Source organism: Trichechus manatus, unplaced genomic scaffold (assembly GCF_000243295.1).
Source record: "Trichechus manatus latirostris isolate Lorelei unplaced genomic scaffold, TriManLat1.0 scaffold00254, whole genome shotgun sequence".
In the NCBI taxonomy this organism is placed as follows: domain Eukaryota; kingdom Metazoa; phylum Chordata; class Mammalia; order Sirenia; family Trichechidae; genus Trichechus; species Trichechus manatus.
In genome coordinates this window covers 996,914-1,018,503 of record NW_004444190.1, presented here as the reverse complement: position 1 = coordinate 1,018,503, position 21,590 = coordinate 996,914, and the positions used below count along the sequence as shown (strand labels likewise).

At 37.8% G+C, this 21,590-nt stretch overlaps 1 protein-coding gene across 1 annotated transcript in view; it reads right to left on the bottom strand.

The window, feature by feature from the left end:
* The window catches only part of ENPP6 (ectonucleotide pyrophosphatase/phosphodiesterase 6), a 212,846-nt gene that overhangs the window by 33,873 nt on the left and 157,383 nt on the right, over positions 1 to 21,590 (bottom strand). The window contains exon 3 of the mRNA XM_004389670.1: positions 4,420 to 4,531. Within this exon, the coding sequence (XP_004389727.1) occupies positions 4,420 to 4,531 (112 nt within the window). The remainder of the gene's footprint in view (positions 1 to 4,419; positions 4,532 to 21,590) is intronic.

The following is a 21,590-nucleotide window of genomic DNA, read 5'->3' as shown; positions in this document are numbered from 1 at the left end:
AGGGTTAATATGTTGTGGGGTTGTTAACCAATGTCATAAAACACCATGTGTACTAGTGTTTCATGAGAAACTATTTGTTCTGTAAGCCTTCACCTGAAGCACAATAAAATATATATAAAAAAAATTATAATTAAAATAAAAGTCACTAAGCTGTACATACGAAGATTGTTGAAATGGCAAATGTTTTGTTATATATTTACCACAAAAAGAAAGATTACTGTGAACAATAAAAAAATAGTATTAAAAAAAAAAGAAAACCTCTTTTTTGACAGGTAAGGTGGCATTGGCGAGTAGGTATGCTGTCCCCATGTGTAGTGGCGAGGCATATAAACCCCAGTGACTGAGGTTGCAACCTGCTGAGCACACAGCAAAGGCTGGTATTCCACCGTAGCCCTTCTTGAGCCCCAGGCCCCAAGATGGTCTCAGAAAGGAGAATTGTAAAGGTGATTCTCGCCTTCCTCTCCCTGTCTGATTCTGTTCCTGGGCATCTTGGAGTTGCGGTATAGACCATGTTGGGGTATCAAAGGATTGACTCTGGAGTAGTCTCCAGTCACTTCACACTCAGAAGAGACCCCAGGAGACTAGGTCCTCAGCCCCAGTGGAAAGAGCTGGGCTGTGGCTCCCCACTTACTAGCCATGTGAGACCTCAGATATGGTACTTAATTTTCAGAGAGTTGGATATCTTCTTTTGTAAAATGGGGAGAATAACACCTATGTAGTAGAGTTGATGTGAGAACAAATGGTTAGTGGAAATAAAAGCCCTTTGACACAATGCCAGCAGATGGTTGTTAAAAAGCCTTAATTCTCTTTCCCTTCTCTTTATCTCTATACCAGAAATTTTCCGAGTTCAAAGCTAAGATCCTACAGGGATATGACTTGGGTCAATAGAGCCTTATGGGCACTGGAAGGCAATGCCCAGCTCAGATGTGGAAGTGGAATTTGTCCTTCCCAAAGGTGGTGGTTCAGTGGTAGAACTCTCACCTTCTATGCAGTAGACCTGGGTTAGATTCCTGGCCAATACACCTTAAGTGCATCCACTGCCCATCTGTCAGTGTAGGCTGCATATTGCTATGATGCTGAACAGGTTTTAGCAGAGCTTTCAGACTAAGCTTTTGATCCTGTCGTGCATGAGGTTGCCGTGAATTAGGGATTGACTTGAGGGCAGCTTAGAGCAACAACAACAACAAAGATCTCCATAGACGTGTATATTTACTTGGTTGCACTGGACCCTTTGCTGAAATGCTGTCCCTGTAGGACTCCATGTTCAAGATCTTCACTGCCTCTCCTGCTTTCTGCCAGAGTCTATCTGTCCTGTGTCCCATTCTCTCTGCTTCTCAAACTGTTAGCAAGCTAAATAAAGACACTGTACAAACAGTGTGAGAAATGTGTGTGTGTGTGTGTGAAGATTCTAGGTGCTGTTCAAATCACCCAGTTAGGGATTCCAGATAGATCTGAACAGAAGCCAAGAGGTGAGCTGTGAAGTTCTTGACATGCTCCTCCATTAAGGTCTCATGGAAAGATAATTATACATCTCCACCTAAAACATATACCTCAAGAGAATGAATGATCTTGTTGGCCACATCCTTGCATGAGCAAGCTACTACATGCAAAGTGGCCTGGACTGTTCTCGCCTGGGCATTACCACCACCCATCTTACCCCTGAAAAAGACAGAGGTTAGATTTTTTTTTTTTTTAAAGAAACATGTTGACCCCAACTGTCAATCTTTTATTCTATTCTGTAAGAAGGTCTAATAAGAAGGTATACTCTATAAGACATGTTCTAATAATACATTAAGTTGATGGAAGGAGGTGCCTCCTTTTTCTTTTGCAGAAGGCCTAAATCATCTTACTGCCTTCCACAGGCAGTAACATCTAATCTATTATTCCTTTTCTTCTTTTGTTTCTCTCATTCCAAGCGCTGACCAGTGGTAGAGATGGTGGGTCTCCGACTTTGGGCTTACTATTCAAAGGGGCTTCTTCTGATGGCACTGTTAACTTGGCAATATGAAGACCCCACAAAACAATTATGCTGGACTGGTACAGTCTTGCTCAGGCCTTCACTGCTCAGCTCCAGGGGCACCATTCACATGTAGACTACGTGAATGCCATCCCTGGAGCTCACACCATCTACACAGCATATGATGTGCATGGGCTGAGCTGGGCAATGTGGTAGCACCAGGACACACCATGCAGAGGCCTAGCCACTATTCTGAACCTCTAGTTCTTTGTAAGCTTGCTCTTTTCTCTCTAAGGATACCCGATGCCTTGGCTAAAACACGCACTCACACACACACACAAGCCACCACTGCCACCACTACCAACATTTCTAAGTACTGTGGACCTTTGTGAGTGGGAATCAACTTGATGGCAACTAACAACAACAACAAAAAAATAAAGATAAAGATGCAATTCCCCAGTATTCTATAGCTTTGCCATGTTGCTTGAAAAAGAAAAAATAAAAACTTCTCTAGAGGGGACAGAGCCCAGCACTCACTCCTCCAGCATTCTGACCTCCCTCAGAGCAGAAGTCTGTTTGGACAGGCCAGCTTGTAGGCCAGCACAGGCCTGGGATTCTTCCAGCTCTGGGCTCCGTGCTTCTCTACCTGGGGATCACTGGGTGCTATATAGCGAGAATCCAGTCAGCTGTTAAGGCGAGATGAATGTGAAAAAGATTACACTGCTAAGCAGAGTGTTGGGTTATTTGGAGGTATTTGTATGAAAACTGTGTTCCACATTTTCATATCTGGCATGGCAATAGGCTGTAGGGATGGCTAACATTTTGGATATGTTGGAAGCAGTGTTGTTTAGGCATAGAGTTATTCCAAAGCTCCAGCTCTGCTCATCTACTCTGCATGCTCTGCTATTCTGCTTTGCTCACAGAAAGTAGCTGGCAACACATTATTCTACCTCATCATATGTGTGGTTTTCCAGCACTTGTGAGTAAGAAAAAGAAAGCAAAGTAGGTAGGAGGCAGAATCACATAACACACATGATTTATAGACCATGTGATGAAAATATTTACTTAAATGTTGCTTTCCCCAGACCCTGTCCCTTCCTTCTGCTCCCCTCCCTGAAGAAAAAATATTAATTTTAAATTTGTTACCTCTTAATTTTTAAGTGTTTAAAAATCATTTTGTCTCCAACTTGTCAATCAGAGCCTGACCCTCTTTGATAGGTTTTCATGGAAATGGAGTCATACTAAGGAGCCCTGGTGGCACAGTGGTTAAGCACTTGGCGACAACTGAATGGTCAATGGTTCGAACCCACCAGCTGCTCCGTGGGAGAAAGATGTGGCAGTCTGCTTCTGTAAAGATTTACAGCCTTGGAAACTCACTCTGTAGGGGCAGTCCTACTCCATCCTACAGTGTTGCTATGAATCAGAATCGACTCGATGGCATACACCAACAGTGGAGTCATTCTAGGAAGCAGCAAAGGCAGGGGTGCTGTTTTCTTCTTTCACTGCTTTGTGGGATGACTGCTGCTTCCCGTGATGGGGGGAGGGCACTGGTAGAGAATCCAGTCCTTAATTCATCAGCTGTATTTCTGGAAATCTTAGTTACAGGTCGAGGTGTATGGTTAGCTCTGATGATCTGTACACAGAGCTAAGGGCATGCCTGCTCTCGGTGTCCACCCATCTTGATCCCAGGCTCTTTCTCTTGAGCAGATGAAAGTCTTGCCCTTGTCTCCATGCTCAAACGCCTGTGGGTCTTCTGCCTTGACCCTACCGAGAAGGTCCATTCAAGAGCCAAAGTGATCTCAAGTCTAACTCTGGTTTGCTGATTCTTATTGTGGCCTCCACCTGGTGCCCCATCTTGACTTTCATTTCCAGCAATTCCTGAGACTTGCTAAGTCTTCATCCTGGTCTGTATTGCCCATAGGTTTCCCTGACAGAGACTCTGTGTGCTACCCTGGACAGCATGACTGATTCCTGAATTTTTCAAACTGAGATTCATGATTCTAGGTAGGAGAAAAAGAAGGTTCCATGTTCTAATATACTGATGTTCTTTGTATATTTGCAAGAATGGGGAGTAGGCAATTTTCCCCAACTTACTTGATCAGTCTGCCTTTTTGCCAGATACTTATTAATATTTTCTGAGATACAAGTGTTCACTAAACCATGACTACGGATACGTTGACATTTGTAATTATTTCTCCATTGCCCAACATCATGAGAAAGGAAATCCTGAGCCCTGGCACTTTCTTATTTTCAATTAAAAATTTCCAAAGAGTGTCCCTGCCTGAAATTACTTGCTCACAATTATTCTCTTCTAGCAGTTAACAATCACCATTCGAGAGGGTTGCTAACTCTCTGAGACATTATTTCACCTCCACCGAGACTTCTTAATTCCCTTTAGGATTCGTTATTGGTCCTGGAAATAAGGAAGAACAATGGTATGGCTAAGAATTTGGGAAACTTACTTGAATGAGTCAAGAGCATCGCTGACTGCATTGGCAAAATTGATATCCGTTGGAACATTTTTATATTCTAAGCAGTAAGTAGGTCTGACACCAAGAATTTCAACCTCACAGCCTAAGAAGGAAAAAGATGATAAATGGTTACTTTTTTCAATAATTGAGGTGAAATTATGAACCTATTTCAGGAAGCAAACACCATTAGTCAAAAGAAAATTTTTGTTCAATTTTGTGAAACAAAATATCTTAATTTATTGCTGATAGGTGGTATGTTTAACTACAGCAGAGGTCTTCACATGTCATGCCTATGCAACACTGGTGTTACATGACTGGGGCTGGCTGTAGCTAAAATTGATAATGGCTGTCTTTCTTAATTTGAAACAAAAAAATTAATTAGTAGATAGAAATGTCTTAATTAAAACCTTTTTCCCTATAAATTTTTGTAGCTATTGAGTCTTCTAGTATAGATCTGTGCTTACTCTAGAGTCAGGTATTAAGTAGTGTCTGATTAGTTAGGGAACTATGAAATAAATATTTTACTCTTCTTTGGCATTAGACAAACTGGACTTAGAGGTATTGCACTAGATAAGCAAGCTTTAAAAATACTGGATGAAAGCAAGGACTCTGAGCCCTGACCTTTCCCCTTCCAAAATGAAGTGAAAGAATCACAAGCATTCAGTGTTAGGAGCTGCTGTGGCCTCAGCTTCCCTGCTCCAGACCACTGGACAAGTAAAAGTGGTTTTCCTTGGAAGAGACACCCAGCTCTATATCAGAACACACGGCAGGGGGAGATGAATTTTAAGCTAGTCTGTTCAGTTTAAGAACAGTTTTAGTCAGTTGAGTACAAATTTATTGAGCACCTATTATGAACTAGTCACTATGTTCATACGTCAGACATACAAAGAAAACAATTGCTGTCGAGTGGATTCTGACTCATAGAGACCCTGTAGGATAGAGTAGAAATGCCCAATAGGGTTTTCAAGGCTGTAAATCTTTGTGGAAGCAGGCTGCCACATCTTTCTCTTACGGAGTGATTGGTGGATTCCAACCGCCTACCTTTCAGTTAGCTGCCTAACGCTTAACCACTTCTCCACCAGGGCTCCTTATGCTCATTTATAGCAGATGCAAAAATGAATCAGTCAGGGTTTTCATTCTGAAGCATTCCAGAGTCTAGTCTAGTGGCGGGGGGGGGGGCGGCAAAAAAACTCCCAAAGAACCCATTGCTTCTGAGTCAGTTCCAACTCACAGCGACCCTGTGGGACACAAAAGAACTGCCCAATAGGGTTTCCAAGGCTGTAAATCTTTATGCAAGGTGACTGCCACATTTTCTCCCGTGGAGCCGTTGGTGGATTCCAACTGCCCACCATTCGTTTAGCAGCTGAGCACTTAACCACTGCACCACCAGGACTTCTAGTGGGAGGAGACGTATGGAAACAGAGTAATATGTGAAGTCTAAAGTTAGGTGCACACTTACTGGGTGCTGTGGTATTCAGATGAGGGACAATTACTTCAGGTATTATTTCCTCCTGGAGTCCTTCCTTGAATCCTCATGCTGGGTTCAGTCTTATAGACTATTTTTAGCCACCGTAATGGCAGCTGGAGTTGCGGATGGGAGCAGCTTCCAAGCAAAGACAGCACCATGAGCAAAAGTTCAGAGATGAGAAATAATAAGATATGTGTGGAGAACTGTAAGCGCAATAAAATGCCAAGCAAGGGTGTCAGGAGAGCAGATGTTCTCTTTCTTGTATCCCGGAGAGAATGATTTCCAAGGTGGGAGTGAGTAAAAGTGGGACAAGTAGGGAGCGTGGGGAGAAAGGAGTCTCTCTGTCAGAAAACACAATGACCCACTCCTGGGTACATCTGTCAGTTAGCTATAGTTTATTATAAGAAGGTGGAGCCTCCAGGAAAAATCCCTTCATTGGGCATATCACAGCAATTTCTGAGAGCTCCACGGAGGCCCCATCTGACTTACCCTGATATCTCAGGTTCAGGAGAGTAAAGATTGTCTAAGAAAACCGGGAAAGAACTAGTCTAGAAGGCAGAGAGCTCCCTTTGCGAAGACCTGTGTACTGGGCAGGGCAAAGAAGCTAGACGAGTCAGGAGCGAATCCTGCCCATGGGTCCTGGGAAAATATTTATAAGCGTAGAAAATGCTTGTGGAATCTTGAAGGGTTACAGAATTTTAGATATCAGAGTTTTATCTGTTGAATATTATTTATGAATTTTCATTGATCACTCAAATGGTTTATTCAACAATGTATGAGGAGCATACTCTGTATTCACTCTGTGCTCAATGCCGAAAGCAAGTAAGGCATTCTCTCTCCTTCAACAGATTAATAGCCTACTCCAATACGGCCAGGTGGATCTTTCTGGCATCTCTGACACATGGGTGTATGAGTCTTCAATAAAGGAATTTTGGCCATGGTTTTGCAGATAAAGGAAACCGCAAACTGTTTTGGTGTTTGCACGTCAATATCACATCACAGGTTTTTTTTTTTTTTTATTATGTTTTAGGTGAAAGTTTACAGAGCAAATTAGTTTTCCATTCAAAAATTTTATACACAAATATTGTTTTGTGGCATTAGTTGCAATCCCCGAAATGTGTCAGTACGTTCCCCATTTCCCTTTCTACCCTGGGTTCTCAGTGTCCACTCAGCCAGTTTTCCTGTCCCTTCCTGCCTTTTCCTCTTTGCTTTTGGGCATGTGTCACCCACTTGGTCTCCTGTACTTGATTGAACTAAGAAGCACATTCCTCACATGTATTATTGCTTGTTTTACAGGACTGTCTAACCTTAACCTTTGGCTGAAAGATGGACTTTGGGAGTGGCTTCAGTTCTGAGTTAGCAGGGTGTCTGGGGGCCATAGTTTCGGGGGTTCCTCAAGTCACCATCAGACCAGTAAGTCTGGTCTTTTTTTGTGAATTTGAATTTTATTCTACATTTTTCGCTCCCTGTGTCTGGGACCCTGTATTGTGATCCCTGTCAGAGCCGTCAGTGGTGATAATGGGGCACCGTCTAGTTCTTCTCTGCTCAGGCTAGTGGAGTTTCTGCTTCATGTGGTCCATTAGCCCTTTGGACTAAATTTTCCTTGTCTTTAGTTTTCTTCATTCTTCTTTGCTCTGGAAGGAATGGGACCAATAGATAAATCTTAGGTGGCTCCTCACAAGATTTTAGGACCCCAGACACTACTGACCAGTGTAGGATGTGGAACATTTTCTTTATGAATTCTGTTATGTAAATTGATGTAGACATCCCCTGTGACCATGGTCCCCAGATCTTAGTGCCAGTAGCTCAATCTCTCAAGGTGTTTGGATGTCTCTAGGAAGCTTCTACGACTTTTCTTTAATTAGTTATGCTAAGTTCCCCTATGTTGTGTGCTGTCTTTCCTGTCACCAAAGTTAACACTTGTCTACTATCTAGTTAGTGATTTCCCCTCCCCAACCCTACCCTCCCCCGTAACCATCAAAGATTGTTTTCTTCTTTGTGTAAACCTTTTCTTGGGTTTTTATAATAGTGGTCTCATACAGTATTTGTCCTTTCATGATTGACATTTCACTCAGCGTAATGCCTTCCAGATTCATCGATGTTGTGACCTATTTCGCAGATTTGTCATTGTTCTTTATCATTGCATAGTATTCCATTGTGTGGGTGGACATCCAGTTTTGCCAGCACCATTTCTTAAAAAGACTGTCTTTCCCCATTTAATGGACTTTGGGTCTTTGCCCAAGATCAGGTGACCATAGGTGGATGGATTTACACCTGGGTTCTCGACTCTGTGTCATTGGTCAATGTGTCTGTCTTTGTACAAGTAGCAGGCTGTTTTGACTACCATAGCTGTATAGTAGATTCTGAGGTCAGGTAGTGTGAGGCCTCCTACTTTATTCTTCTTTTTCAATAATACTTTACTTATCCAGAGCCTCTTTCCATATAAAGTTAAGAATAAGTTTTTCCATCTAATTAAAGATTGCTATTGGTATTTGGATCAGGATTGAATTATATTTGTGGATTGCTTTGGGTAGGATTGAGATTTTCACAATGTTGAGTCTACCTATCCATGAGCATGGTATGTTTTTCCACTTGTATAGATCTCTTTTGGTTTCTTGCAGTAGTGTTTTGTAGTTTTCTTTGTATAGGTCTTTTACATCCCTGGTTAGATTTATTCTGAAGTATTTCATTTTTCAAGGGGCTGTTATAAATGGTATTGCTTTCCGGATTTCCTTTTTGTAGTTCTCTTTATTGGTGTATAGGAATCCAACTGATTTTTGTACATTTATCTTGTATTCGGCTACTCCACTGAATCTTTCTATTAGTCCTAGTAGTTTTCTTGTGGAGTCCTTAGGGATCTCTATGTATAGTGTCATATAATCCACGAAAAAGGACAGTTTTACTCATCCTTTACCAATTTGGATGCCCTTTATTTCTTTTTCTTGTCTTAATGCTGTAGCTAGACTTCCAGCGCAATGTTAAATAGGAGTGGTGATAAAGGGCATCCTTGTCTTGTTCCTGTTCTCAAGGGGAATGTTTTCAGCCTCTCTCCAATGAGAATCATGATGGCGGTTGGTTTTGTATGCATATCCTTTATTATGTTGAGGAATTTCCCTTCTATTCCCATTTTATTAAGAGTTTTTATCAGGAATGGGTGTTAGACTTTCTCTAATGCATTTTCTGCATTGATTGAGATGATCATGTGATTCTTTTCTTTTGTTCTATTTATGTGGTGGATTACATCAATTGATTTTCTAATGTTGGACCATCTTTGTATACCTGATATGAATCCAAATTGGCTGTGATGTATTATTTTTTTGATATGATGCTGAATTCTATCGGCTAGAATTTTGTTGAGAATTTTTGCATCTACATTCATGAGAGATGTTGTTGTTAGGTGTCATTGAGTCGGTTCTGACTCATAATGACCCTACATACAACAGATGAAACACTGCCTGGTCCTGCACCATCCTCACAATCATTCTTGTGCTTGAGCCCATTGTTGAAGTCACTGTGTCAATCCATCTCATGGAGGGTCTTCATCTTTTTCACTGACCTTCTACTTTACCAAGAATAATGTCCTTCTCCAGAGTCTGATCCCTCCTGATAACATGTCCAAAGTATGTGAGACAAAGTCTTGCCATCCTTGCTTCTAAGAAGCATTCTGGCTGTACTTCTTCCAAAACAGATTTGTTCATTCTTTTGCCAGTCCATGATATATTCAATAATCTTTGCCAACACCATAATTCAAAGCCATCAATTCTTCTTTGGTCTTCCTTATTCAGTGCCCAGCTTGCACATGCATATGAGGCAATTGAAAGCCATGAGCCATGATGGCTTGGGTCAGGCGCATTTAATCTTTGCTTTTGAAGACTTTAAAGGGGTCTTTTGCAGCAAATTTGCCCAATGCAATGCATCATTTGATTTCTTGACTGCTGTTTCCATGTGTGTTGATTGTGGATCCAAGTAAAATGAAATCCTTGACTACTTCAATCTTTTCTCCATTTCTCATGCTGTTGCTTATCGATCCAGGTGTGAGGATTTTTGTTTTCTTTATGTTGAGGTATAATCCATACTGAAGGCTGTGGTCTTTGATCTTCATCAGTAAGTGCTTCAAGTCTTCTTCACTTTCAGCAAGGAAATTGTGTCATCTGCATAACGCAGGTTGTTAATGAGTCTTCCTCCAATCCTGATGCCACATTCTTCTTCATATAGCCCAGTTTCTCAGATTATTTGCTCAGCATACAGATTGATTAGGTATGGTGAAAGGATACAACACTGACACACACCTTTCCTGACTTTAAACCACGTAGCCCGTTGTTCTGTTCGAACGACTGTCTCTTGATCTATGTACAGGTTCCTCATGAGCACAATTAAGTGTTCTGGAATTCCCATTCTTCCCAAGGTTATCCATAATTTGTTTCTATCCACATAGTTGAATGCCTTTGCATAGTCAATAAAACACAAGTAAACATCTTCCTGGTATTTTCTGCTCTCAGTCAAGATCCATCTGACATCAGCAATGATATCCCTGGTTCCATATCCTCTTCCAAATCCAGTTTGAATTTCTGGCAGTTCCCTAGTGATGTACTGTTGTAACCACTTTTGAATGAGCTTCAGCAAAATTTAACTTGCATGTGCTATTAAAGATATTATTCAATAATTTCCACATTCGATTGGATCACGTTTCTTTGGCATAGGCATAAATATGGATCTCCTCCTGTTAGTTGGGCAGGTAGTTGTCTTCCAAGTTTCTTGGCATAGATGAGTGAGCACTTCCAGCACTGCATCTGTTTGTTGAAACATCTCAATTGATATTCCATTAATTCCTGAAGCCTTGTTTTTCACCAGTGTTTTCAGTGCAGCTTGGACCTCTACCTTCAGTACCTATCAGTTCCTGATCATATGCTGACTCCTGAAATGGTTGAACATAGACCAGTTCTTTCTGGTATAGTGACTTTGTGTATTCCTTCCCTCTTCTTTTGATGCTTTCTGCATTGTTTAATATTTTCCCCATATAATCTTTCAATATTGCAACTCAAGGCTTGAATTTTTTCTTCAGTTCTCTTAGCTTGAGAAACTTTGAGTGTGTTCTTTCCTTTTGGTTTTCTAACTCCAGGTCTTTGCACTTGTCTTTATAATACTTTACTTTGTCTTCTCAGGCTGCCCTTTGAAATCTTCTGTTCAACTCTTTTACTTCATCATTTCTTCCATTTTCTTTAGCTACTTGATGGATCAAGAGTGAGTTTCAGAGGCTCTTCTGACATCCATTTTCGTCTTTTCTTTCTTTCCTGTCTTTTTAATGACCTCTCTCTTTCTTCATGTAAGATGTCCTAGATGTCATTCTACAGAGAGTCTGGTTTTCAGTCATTAGTGTTCAATGCATCGAATCTATTCTTGAGATGGTCTTTAAATTCAGGTGGGATGTACTCAAGTTTGTACTTTGGCTCTAGTGGACTTATTCTAATTTTCTTCAGTTTCAACTTTGTGAGAGATATTGGTCTGTAATTTTTTTTTTTTTTTTTTTTTGTGGTATATTTGCCTGGTTTTGGTATCAGGGTTACGCTGGCTTCCTAAAATGAATTCGGAAGTATCCCTTCCTTTTCTATGTTCTGAAATAATTTGAGTAGTACTAGTGTGAGCTCTTCTCTGAATGTTTCTTGGAATTCTCCATTGAAGCCATCAGGGCCAGGACTTTTTTTGTTTTGTTTTGTTTTGTTTTTAATTGCTTTTTCAGTCATTTCTCTTGTTATGAGTCTGTTCAGATTTTCTATCTCAGTTTGTGTTAACATCGGTAGGTAGTGTATTTCTAGAAATTTGTCCATTTCCTTTAGGTTTTCAAATTTGTTGGAGTACTGTTTTTCATAGTACTCTGTTATGATCCTTTTATTTCAGCTGGTCTGTTGTAATGTTCCCTATTTCATTTCTTACTTGGGTTATTTTCTTCCTTTCCTGTTTTTCTTTTTTCACTTTGGTCAATGGTTTGTTGATTTTTGTTGATCTTTTGAAAGATATAGCATTTGGTTTTGTTTATTCTTTCTATTGTTTTTCTGTTCTCTTTCATTTATGTCTGCTCTGATCTTTATTATTTCTTTTTTCTAGTGGTTGTGAGGTTTTTTTTTTGCTGTTTTTTCTATTTTTTTGGGTTGTAAAGCTAATATTTTAATTTATCCCTTTTGTCTTTTTTGATTTGTGATTCTATTGGTGTAAATTGGTCTCTGAGCACTGCCTTTACTGTGTCCCAAAGGTTTTGGTATGATCTATTTTCATTCTCATTTGATTCTAGAATTTTTTTTAATTCCATCTTTGGTTTCTTCTATTACCAGGTGGTTTTTAAGCAAGGTGTTATTAATTTTCTATGTTTTTATTTTTTCCTTGCTCTTCCTGTTATTAAGTTCTGTATTTATGTGTAGTGATCAGAGAAGATGCTTTGCATAATCTCAATGTTTTGGATTTTGTTGAGGGTTACTTTGTGGCCTAAGATGTGGTCTCTTCTGGAGAACGTTCCATGTGCATTGGAAAAGAATGTATATTTTGCTGCTGTTGGGTGGGGTGTTCTATATATGTCTGTGAGGTCAAGTTGCTTGATTGTGGCCTTTAGATCTTCTGTATCTTTGATAAATTTCTTTCTAGATGTTCTGTTCTTTACCAGGAGTAGTGTGTTGAAGTCTCCTACTATTACTGTGGAACTGTTGATTTATCTTTTCAGTACTGTTAAAGTTTGTTTTATGTATTTTGGAGCCCTGTCATTGTGTGTGTAAATATTTATTATGGTTATGTCATCATGGTAGATTGTCCCTTTAATCTTTATATAATGTTCTTTCTTGTCTTTTATGGTGGATTTTGTTTTAAAGTCTATTTTACCTGAGATTAGTATCACCACTCCTCTTTTTCTTGTTGCTTTTTGCTTGATATATATTTGGTCATCCTTTGATTTTTAATACATTTATGTCTTTGTGTCTAAGGTGTGTCTCTTGTAGACACACATTTTTTTTAATCCATTCTGTCACTCTCTGTCTCTTTATGGGTGCATTTAAGCTATTTACATTCAGGGTGATTATTGATAGATGTGAATTTATCACTGTGATTTTATAGTGTTTTTTTTTTTTTGTGGTTCTGACATTTCCTTTGTTTCTCCTACTCTCCTGTGGTGAGTTCTTTTTCTCTGTGGAATATCTTTTAGTTTCTTTTGTTTTTGTGGATTTTGTGTTTACTGAGACTTCATGTTTTTCTTCTTTATTTTGATGAATAGGTTTGTTAACTTTCTTTTGGTTAATTTGAAATTTAATCCATCTTCCTAAGTTGAGCTAGTCTTTTGTTACTTGATATCACCTTGACTTCCTCTCCATTTGAAAGTTCTATACCTACACGTGTATATTCCTCCTTTTATTGTTCTGACATTGTTATCATTTATAGATTGGCATCTCCGGTTCCCTGTTGTAAATCTTTTAGTATTGTTTTATCCTTGAGACTTCATATTACCTAAGATGGTATCTGGCTGATACTGTCCTGTGTCCTAGACTTCAGTTTTTATCTGATGCTGTCGATCCTCAAACGGAAGGGCTCCCTTTTATATTTCTTGTAAGTTTAGTTTGGTTTATATGAATTCTTTTAATTTCTGTTTATCTGGAAATGTTCTAAATTTGCCATCATATTTGAGAGAGTTTTACAGAATATATCAGTTTTGGTTGGCAGTTTTTTAAGGTTTTATATATGTCATCCCATTGTGTTCTTGCCTGCATAGTTTCTGTCGAGTAATCAGAGCTTCGTCAGATTGTTTCCCCTATGTAAGTGACTTCATTTTTCTTGTACTGCTCTCAGGATTCTTTCTTCGTCTTTGATTTTGGCAAGTGTGATTATATGTCTTGGTGACTTTCTTTTGGGGTCTATCCTATATGGGCTTTGTTGAGCTTCTTGGATGGTCAGTATTTTGTCTTTCATGATATTTGGAAAGTTTTCTGCCAGCAAATCTTCAACAATCTTCTCTGTATTTTCCTTTTTTTCTCATTCTGGAACTTTGATCACATGTAAATTTTTGCTCTTGATTGTGTCCCACATAATTCTTAGATTTTCTTCATTTTTCTTCTTCTACCTCTGATTTTTCCTCAAAGTGACATCCATAGATGTGTCTTCAATCTCACTGATTTTGTCTTTCTTTGTTTCAAATTTGCTCCTAAAACCTTCTACTGAGTTGTCTATTTCTGAAATTTTGTTGTTCATCTTCTGGATTTCTAGTTGGTGTTTTTCATGATTTCTAAGTGTTTAATTTATTTTGACAATTTGTCCTTATTTTATTTACTGAATTCTGTTGCTTTGTCTGTGTTTTCCTTAATTTGGCTATGTTTTTGTTGTTTTTTCTGTGTTTGCCATGATTTTATCTATTTTTTTCCTTGGTTTTGTCTGTGTTTCCCTTGATCTTTGTTATGGATTGAATTTTGTCCCCCCAATTTGGCTAGGTCATGATTCCCAGTGTTGTGTGATTGTCCACCATTTTGCCATCTGATGTGATTTTCCCATGTGTTGTAAATTCTACCTCTATGATATTGATGAGGCCAGATTAGAGGCAGTTATGTTAATGAAGCAGGACTCAATCTACAAGACTAAGTTGTATCTTGAGTCAATCTATAAGACTAAGTTGTATCTTGAGATACATACAATACAACATACAACAACAAAAAATACAACTGAGTTGTATTTTGAGATATAAAAGAGGGAAGAGAGCAGAGAGACAGGGGGACCCCATACCACCAAGAAAGCAGCACCGGGGGCAGAGCTTTTCCTTTGGATCTGGGGTTTCTGTACTGAGAAGCTCCTAGACTAAGGGAAGACTGATGACAAGGACCTTCCCTCAGAGCCAACAGACAGAGAAAGACTTCCCCTGGAGCTGGTGCCCCAAATTCAGACTTCTAGCCCCCTAAACCATGACACAACAAATTTCTCTTTGTTAAAGCCATCCAGTTGTAGTATTTCTGTTATAGCAGTACTAGATAACTAAGGCGATCTGTTTCCTAATCTCTTCAAGGGCCCTAAATATTAGTCTTTTAAATTCCATGTCAAGTAGTTCCACCGCCTTTTCTTCTAGCAGAAGGTCATCTGATTCTTTATTTTGGTCACTTTGGAGCCATCATATCCTACTTTTTCATGTTTTGATATTGTCTACTGTTTCTGAGACATTAAGGTATAATTTTCTTTACTTATTGATTGTGTGTTCATTTGTTTCATCCTGCTTCTTGGTTTTGTTTGGTTATGTCAGGGTGGGCAGGCCAGATGTGCTTTGCTGCTTGCTCGTCTGTGGGCTTGATAGCTCTCACCACCTTTTCTGGGTGGACAGGGTAGTAGCAGGCAAGGTGAGCCTGTTTCACTGTACACTGGTTTGGCAGTACAGTGGTACAAGGCAGAAGGATGAGGGGTAGGAGAGTGTGTTTGTCTGGTTACCAGATGCTCTGTCTCCTGTTGGGAACTCTGTGAAGGTCCTTTCTATATTCCCTGTCCAAGGTCGTTGATGGTTGTGCTCCAAGTTGGCGATGCTGTGCTGTTTAAGTTGGCAGAGGACCTCCCTTCCATATCTCTCCTTATTCTCTGTTTTACTTCAGTTTCTTCTTCCATTTGGTGTTTGATCTATTTCTTTATCCTTTCATTTGATGCTTAGAGTTGGACTGATGTATGTATCTATTTTACTTAGTTTCTCAGGTCTTTGCTGCAGAGGGATGGCATGATACATCTGTCTAGGTTGCCATGTTGGCTCTGTCCTCATAGGTGTTTTTGTAAAGTGAAAAATAATTATGTTTGTCAATATCATTATCAAACATATGTTCCCTTTATCCTTTTATTAGATTAAAATGAATCTGGGCTTGGCATTGGCAAAGCAATATACTTTACCTGAGAAATTTGCCCTTGCCTCATGTTAAAGTAGGACAGAAACTAATTTTTTATTTATTGATTGCATGTAAAATTCTATAGTAAAAGTAGAAACAATATGTGGCAAACTGGAACTGTGGTTACATTTTTATGCAATATTTTATTTTTTTAAGTTATAATTAGTTTTAATTTGATTGAGAACCATGGCAGCAGCCCACCAACAGTTAGGGGTAGACAGGAGTATCAAGAGAAATTCTCCAAAGATACACAAATCCTTCACTGAGCACAAGGCTATAGCTCATGAAAAGCTAGAAACAAGACATCAGGGTGGAGAGAGATTTTCTGAGTTGCAGAAAGTTGGGGATAAGGCTAGTAAGGGGAGCGGGGAGAAAACCTCCTCAGTGAAATGTAAAGTATAGAGAGTTCTGTACTGGACAAATTCCAAGTCCTGCTAAAGGAATAATCCTGATCCTGCACTCACAACATTTGAAGCTAGCAGCCAAATGAGTCTAACTAAAGCTTTTAGGTTGACTTAGCTCCCACCTTAGATGTCTGGCAAAGGTAGGGACATACTATTTTGTGGAAGAAAATATCATTTGCTACTTTCTCTACTATCCTTTTACACACATAATCAAAAATCATAAGCTGTGCCAATAAACAGGAAAATGTACCATATAATTAAGAGAAAAAATTGTTGATAGAACCAGACTCACAGATAACACAAACGTTGACCAGAAAGGGTATACATAAAAGAAAAATTTTAAAAAGATTATTTACTACTTAAAGCAAAATTAATAATAATATATTATAGATTATAGAACATATGTAGAAGTAAAAGAATCTAAAGTGTGCATGTATGAAAAAATGGCATTATAACCTCTAACATCATTGTGAAGTAATTAATATTATAACAAGGTTGAACATGAATAAGTTAAGGATGCATGTTGGTATGTCTAGAGTAACCTCAAGGGAAAAAATAAAATCTAAAATCAATGAAGAGTATATAATATAATTCTGAAAAGACTCAATTAATAGAAAAGAAGACAGGAAAAACACAACAGAACAAAAACAGTTAAGATAAATAAAAAATAATACAAAAAGGGTAAGCTTAAGTCGAATCATATCAATAATTACATCAAATGTAAATGAAATAAATACATCATTTAAAAGTCAGAGATTGTCAGACTAAATTAAGAAAAAAAAAAAAGACCCAAATATATGCTGTCTACAAGAGAAAAAACATTTAAATATAAATCCATTGACTAGTTAAAAGGAAAGGGATAGAAGAAAGGTATATCATGTAACATGAAATAAAAGCAAGTTAATGTGGTTATATATCTGTGATGGTTAAGATTGTGTGTGAACTTGGCTGGCCCATGATTCTCAGTATTTATATGTGATCACTCCCATGACTGAATCTGCCGTGAGTAGTCAATCAGTTGAAAGGGAGTTTCCTTGGGGCTGTCACCTGCATCTGAATATAAGCAGACATTCTGGTTTTTTGCTTGCTCTGGATTCTGCGGCCTCCTTCTGTTCATCTGACCTCTGACTCTTGGGACTTGAGCCATCAGCTTATTTGCCGATCTCAGAGTTCGTGGACCTTCACATCCTGTGAGTGGAGCCCTGCTCTCTGACCTGCCGATCTTGGGTTCGCCAGCCCCTGCGGCTGTGTGAATTGGGAGAAGCCTCTATCCTAATCCACAGACTTGGTATGTTCCAGCCTCTGCAATCGTGTGAGCTGTTTCTTTGATATAAATCTCTCTCTGTATATATTTACACGCTTTACTGGTTTTGCTTCTCTAGAGAACCCAGCCTAAGACAATATCAGACAAAGCAGATTTCTATAAAGTATCAAATGATAGTGAAGATGAGCAACTGGAATGCTTGTAATTTGCTGGTGGAAGAATAAAATGGTATGGTCACTTTGTAAAATCTTCAGCAGTTTCTTATAAAGTCAAATATAAAGCTACCCTATGAAAAGCAATTCTACCCCTAGATATTTACACAAGGTAAATGAAAATATATATCCACAAAAAGACTTGAACAAGAATTTCCATAATAGCCTTATTCATAATAGTTCCAAACTGGAAATAACCAATATACCCATAAATAGCAGAATAGGAAAACAAATTTTGATATAGTCATGCCATGAAATATTACTAAGCAATAAAAAAGAATAAATTACTGATCTATACCACACAATGGATGTACAACAAAAAACATGTTGAACAAAAGAAGTCAGTCACAAAAAAGTATATACTGTATGATCTCATTTATATGAAGTTTGAGAATAGACAAAACTAATCTATGGTGATACAAATTAGAAACTGGTTCTGGGGATGAGGCGTGATTGGCTGGATGGAAGCAGGATGATGAAAATATTCTATATCTTGATCTGGGCGGTAGTTGTATAGCACACACAATTATTAAAATGCATCAGACTGTACTCTTATGATCTGTCCATTTTATTGTATGTAAATTGTACTAAAAAATAAAAGAAATAATTTAATTGAGTTGCATAATTTAATTACATGCATAATATTGTCTTAAGATGTGAATAATATGTAATAAGGATAGTGGAATACAAGGATTAATAACAATAATAACAACCTGTTATTGACTGGCTACTACGTACCAGGTGCAATACTTGGTTCTTAAATACTTAGTATAATCCTTACAAATTTGGTAAAGTAGCTAGTCTAACCTCCGATTTACATATCAGGAAGTGAGTTAGAGAGCTGAAGAGATTTCTCATAGTCATAAGACAAGTGCAAGGAAGATCTAAGATTTGAATCCAGCTCTATCCTACTCTAAAACTTTAGGTATAATTTTTAAATGGTATCTAGAAATTTCAGACATGCAAGGGCAAAAAGTGTTTTCCACACTCTTAAGATTTACTCATACTTACTGAGAAATAAGTCAAAATAAAGAACCCAAGAATGAAGAAAATGAGGTTTTAAAATAAGTAGCAGTGAACAATGAAGCAGCAAAACACAGTTAAGTCTAAGTAATCAATATTAAAGTAGTTATGTAAAAATGTTTTATTGAAAAATAAGGTGCATTTTTTTTTAACATTTTAATGTAATAATTTGGATCAAAAGCTCTAAATTATTCCAACAAAATTGGGGACAGTGCAAGGAAAAGAAGGGAAATTTTTTTTTTTGATGGAGGGAAGAAATGGTCAATATAGAATGTTTCATTCTTGACATTGATTTAAAAGATTTGAATGTATAGAAGAAAAGGTGAGCGCATAACTTCCAAATCACTTAAGGAAGAGAAAGATAAGCACAGAAAAATTAATCAAATGTAAAGTATGTGAAAAATTAAAAAGAAAAAAAATATACTTCCAGGAAACACTAATATTGAAAACATGAAAAAAGAGAAAAACAAATATATTAGTTTTTAAAATAAATGTGAATTAAAATAAATGTGGATTAAAATCCACACTTAAAGATAGTCATGTTGAAGCAAGGAACAAAATCCTATTGTAAACTATTTATAAAATTCACATTTGAAATAAAATGACACAGAAAGACTAGATATAAAAGAATGCCTCCCCCTCACCCCCCAAAAAAAACCCATACCCACCAAACATAAACCAAAAAAATCAGGTATGGCAATAGTGTTAAAGTAGAATATGGTGTCAAAGGCCTGAAACAGATACAAATCCACATAGTTTTAAGAGTTTATGATTGTTTATCTATCATAAACACACACATAACTAACATCACAAAGAAGTGTTGGAAATCTAAGGTAAATGTGAAAAATTGCAATCTTGATGGAAGACTTCAATGACAATTATTCCAGAACACTTAATTATACTCAAGCAGAATCTGTACATGGATGAAGAGGCAGTCGTTCTAACTTATCAAGGGGATACTGTGTGGTCAGAATTAGAAAAGTTACGTGGCAGGGTTGTATCCTTTCACCTTACTTACTCATTCTGTAAGCTGAACAAACAATTCATGAAGCTAGACTATATGAAGAAAAACATGGCATCAGCGTTGGAGAAAGACTTATTTACAACTTGCAATATGCAGATGATACAACCTTGCATGCCAAAAATGACTACTTCAAGCACTTACTGATGAAAGTCAGTATGGATTATGCCTGAATGTGAAGAAGACAAAAATCCTCACTTCTGGACCAAGAAACAACATCATGATAAATGGAGTAAAAGGTCAAGTTGTCAAGGATTCAATTCTTCTTAGATCAATAATCAATGACCATGGAAATAGCAGTAAAAAAATCAAATGATATATTGCATTGGTTAAATCTGCTGAAAAAGACTTCTTCAAAGTTTTAAAAAGCAACGATACCGCTTTGATGACTAAGGTGTGCCGGACCCAAGCCATGATCTTTGCAATTGCCTCATGTGCATGTGAAAGCTAGACAATGAAAAGGGAAGACAGAAAAAGAATTGATGCATTCAAATTGTGGTGTCGGTGAATAATATTGAATATGCCATGGACTACCAGAAAAATGAACAGATCAGTCTTAGAAGAAATATAGGAGAATGCTCCTTAGAATCAAGAATGGAAGACTGATCCTTGGAGAAGGACATCATGTTTGGTAAAGTAGAGGGTCACTGAAAATGAGTGAAACCCTAAACAAGATGGATTGACACAATAGCAAAAACAATAGACTCAGACATACCAACCATCATGAAGATGGCACAGGACTGGGCAATGTTTTGTTGTGTTACACATAAGGTTGCCGTGTGTTGGAGCCTTATGTATAACACAACAGCAACTAACAGCAACAACAAGATACCAAAAATAAACAGAGATCTAGAAGATGTCAATATTAGTATCACTAAGTTAGATTCAATAGAGAAATATTAAAACTTTATATTATTAGCATAGAATATGTATTCTTTCAAATATAACAGTTGTAAAATGGATCATATTCTGGTTCACCAAAAAAATTCAATAACTTCCTAAAGTTAGAAATTTTGTATGCCATGATGTAGATTATATTGACCACAGGTAATAAAACTAGGAACTAGTCATAACAGTGTAATTAAAAATAAAACCAACTACTTAAAAAGAAAGCCATTATGTAACTTGATGTAAAGTGAAAATGAAAACTTCACTGACAGGCTGGCTATTGACAATAGTGAAAATTCTACATTTCAAAACTACATGAGATACATTTTCATTTAGATCAGAAGCAAATCAGGAATGTTGCTGTCACCACTGTAACTTATTACTGTTATAGAACTTCTTATCAATGCAATTAACCAAGAAATAGAAATAAAAAATGAGCGGTGGGAATCAGTAGGCATGTATGAGAGTTCCTCTATGAGAGTCTTTAAAAACTTTTTTGTCTGTAACCCGTGGTCAAACACTCATATTACTTCACGATCCAGTATAGAAACACGCATACAATGGAAACAAAAGTTTCACCAAACTATGAGCAATGCATCTTGATAGTTGTTTGCTCTATTCTATGTCTTTTTATAAAAACTGCTGGTTGTTGTTCATTGCGCCCGGTTGGCTCCAACATGTGGCGACCTTATGTATAACAGAACAAAACATTGCACAGTCCTGTGCCATCTTCATGATCATTGGTATGTTCAAAAACATTGTTTTGGCTATTGTATCAATCCTTCTCATTAACGGGTTTACAGAACAAATAGTTTCTCATTAAACAGTCAGTACACATATTATCTTGTAACATTGGTTAACAACCCCACAACATGTCAACATTCTGCCTTCTCAACCTTTTTTTTTTTTTTGGTGAAAGTATACATAGCCAAAGATACACCATTTCAAAAATTTCTATATGCACAATTCAGTGACGTCGATTACGTTCTTCCAGTTGTGCTGATATT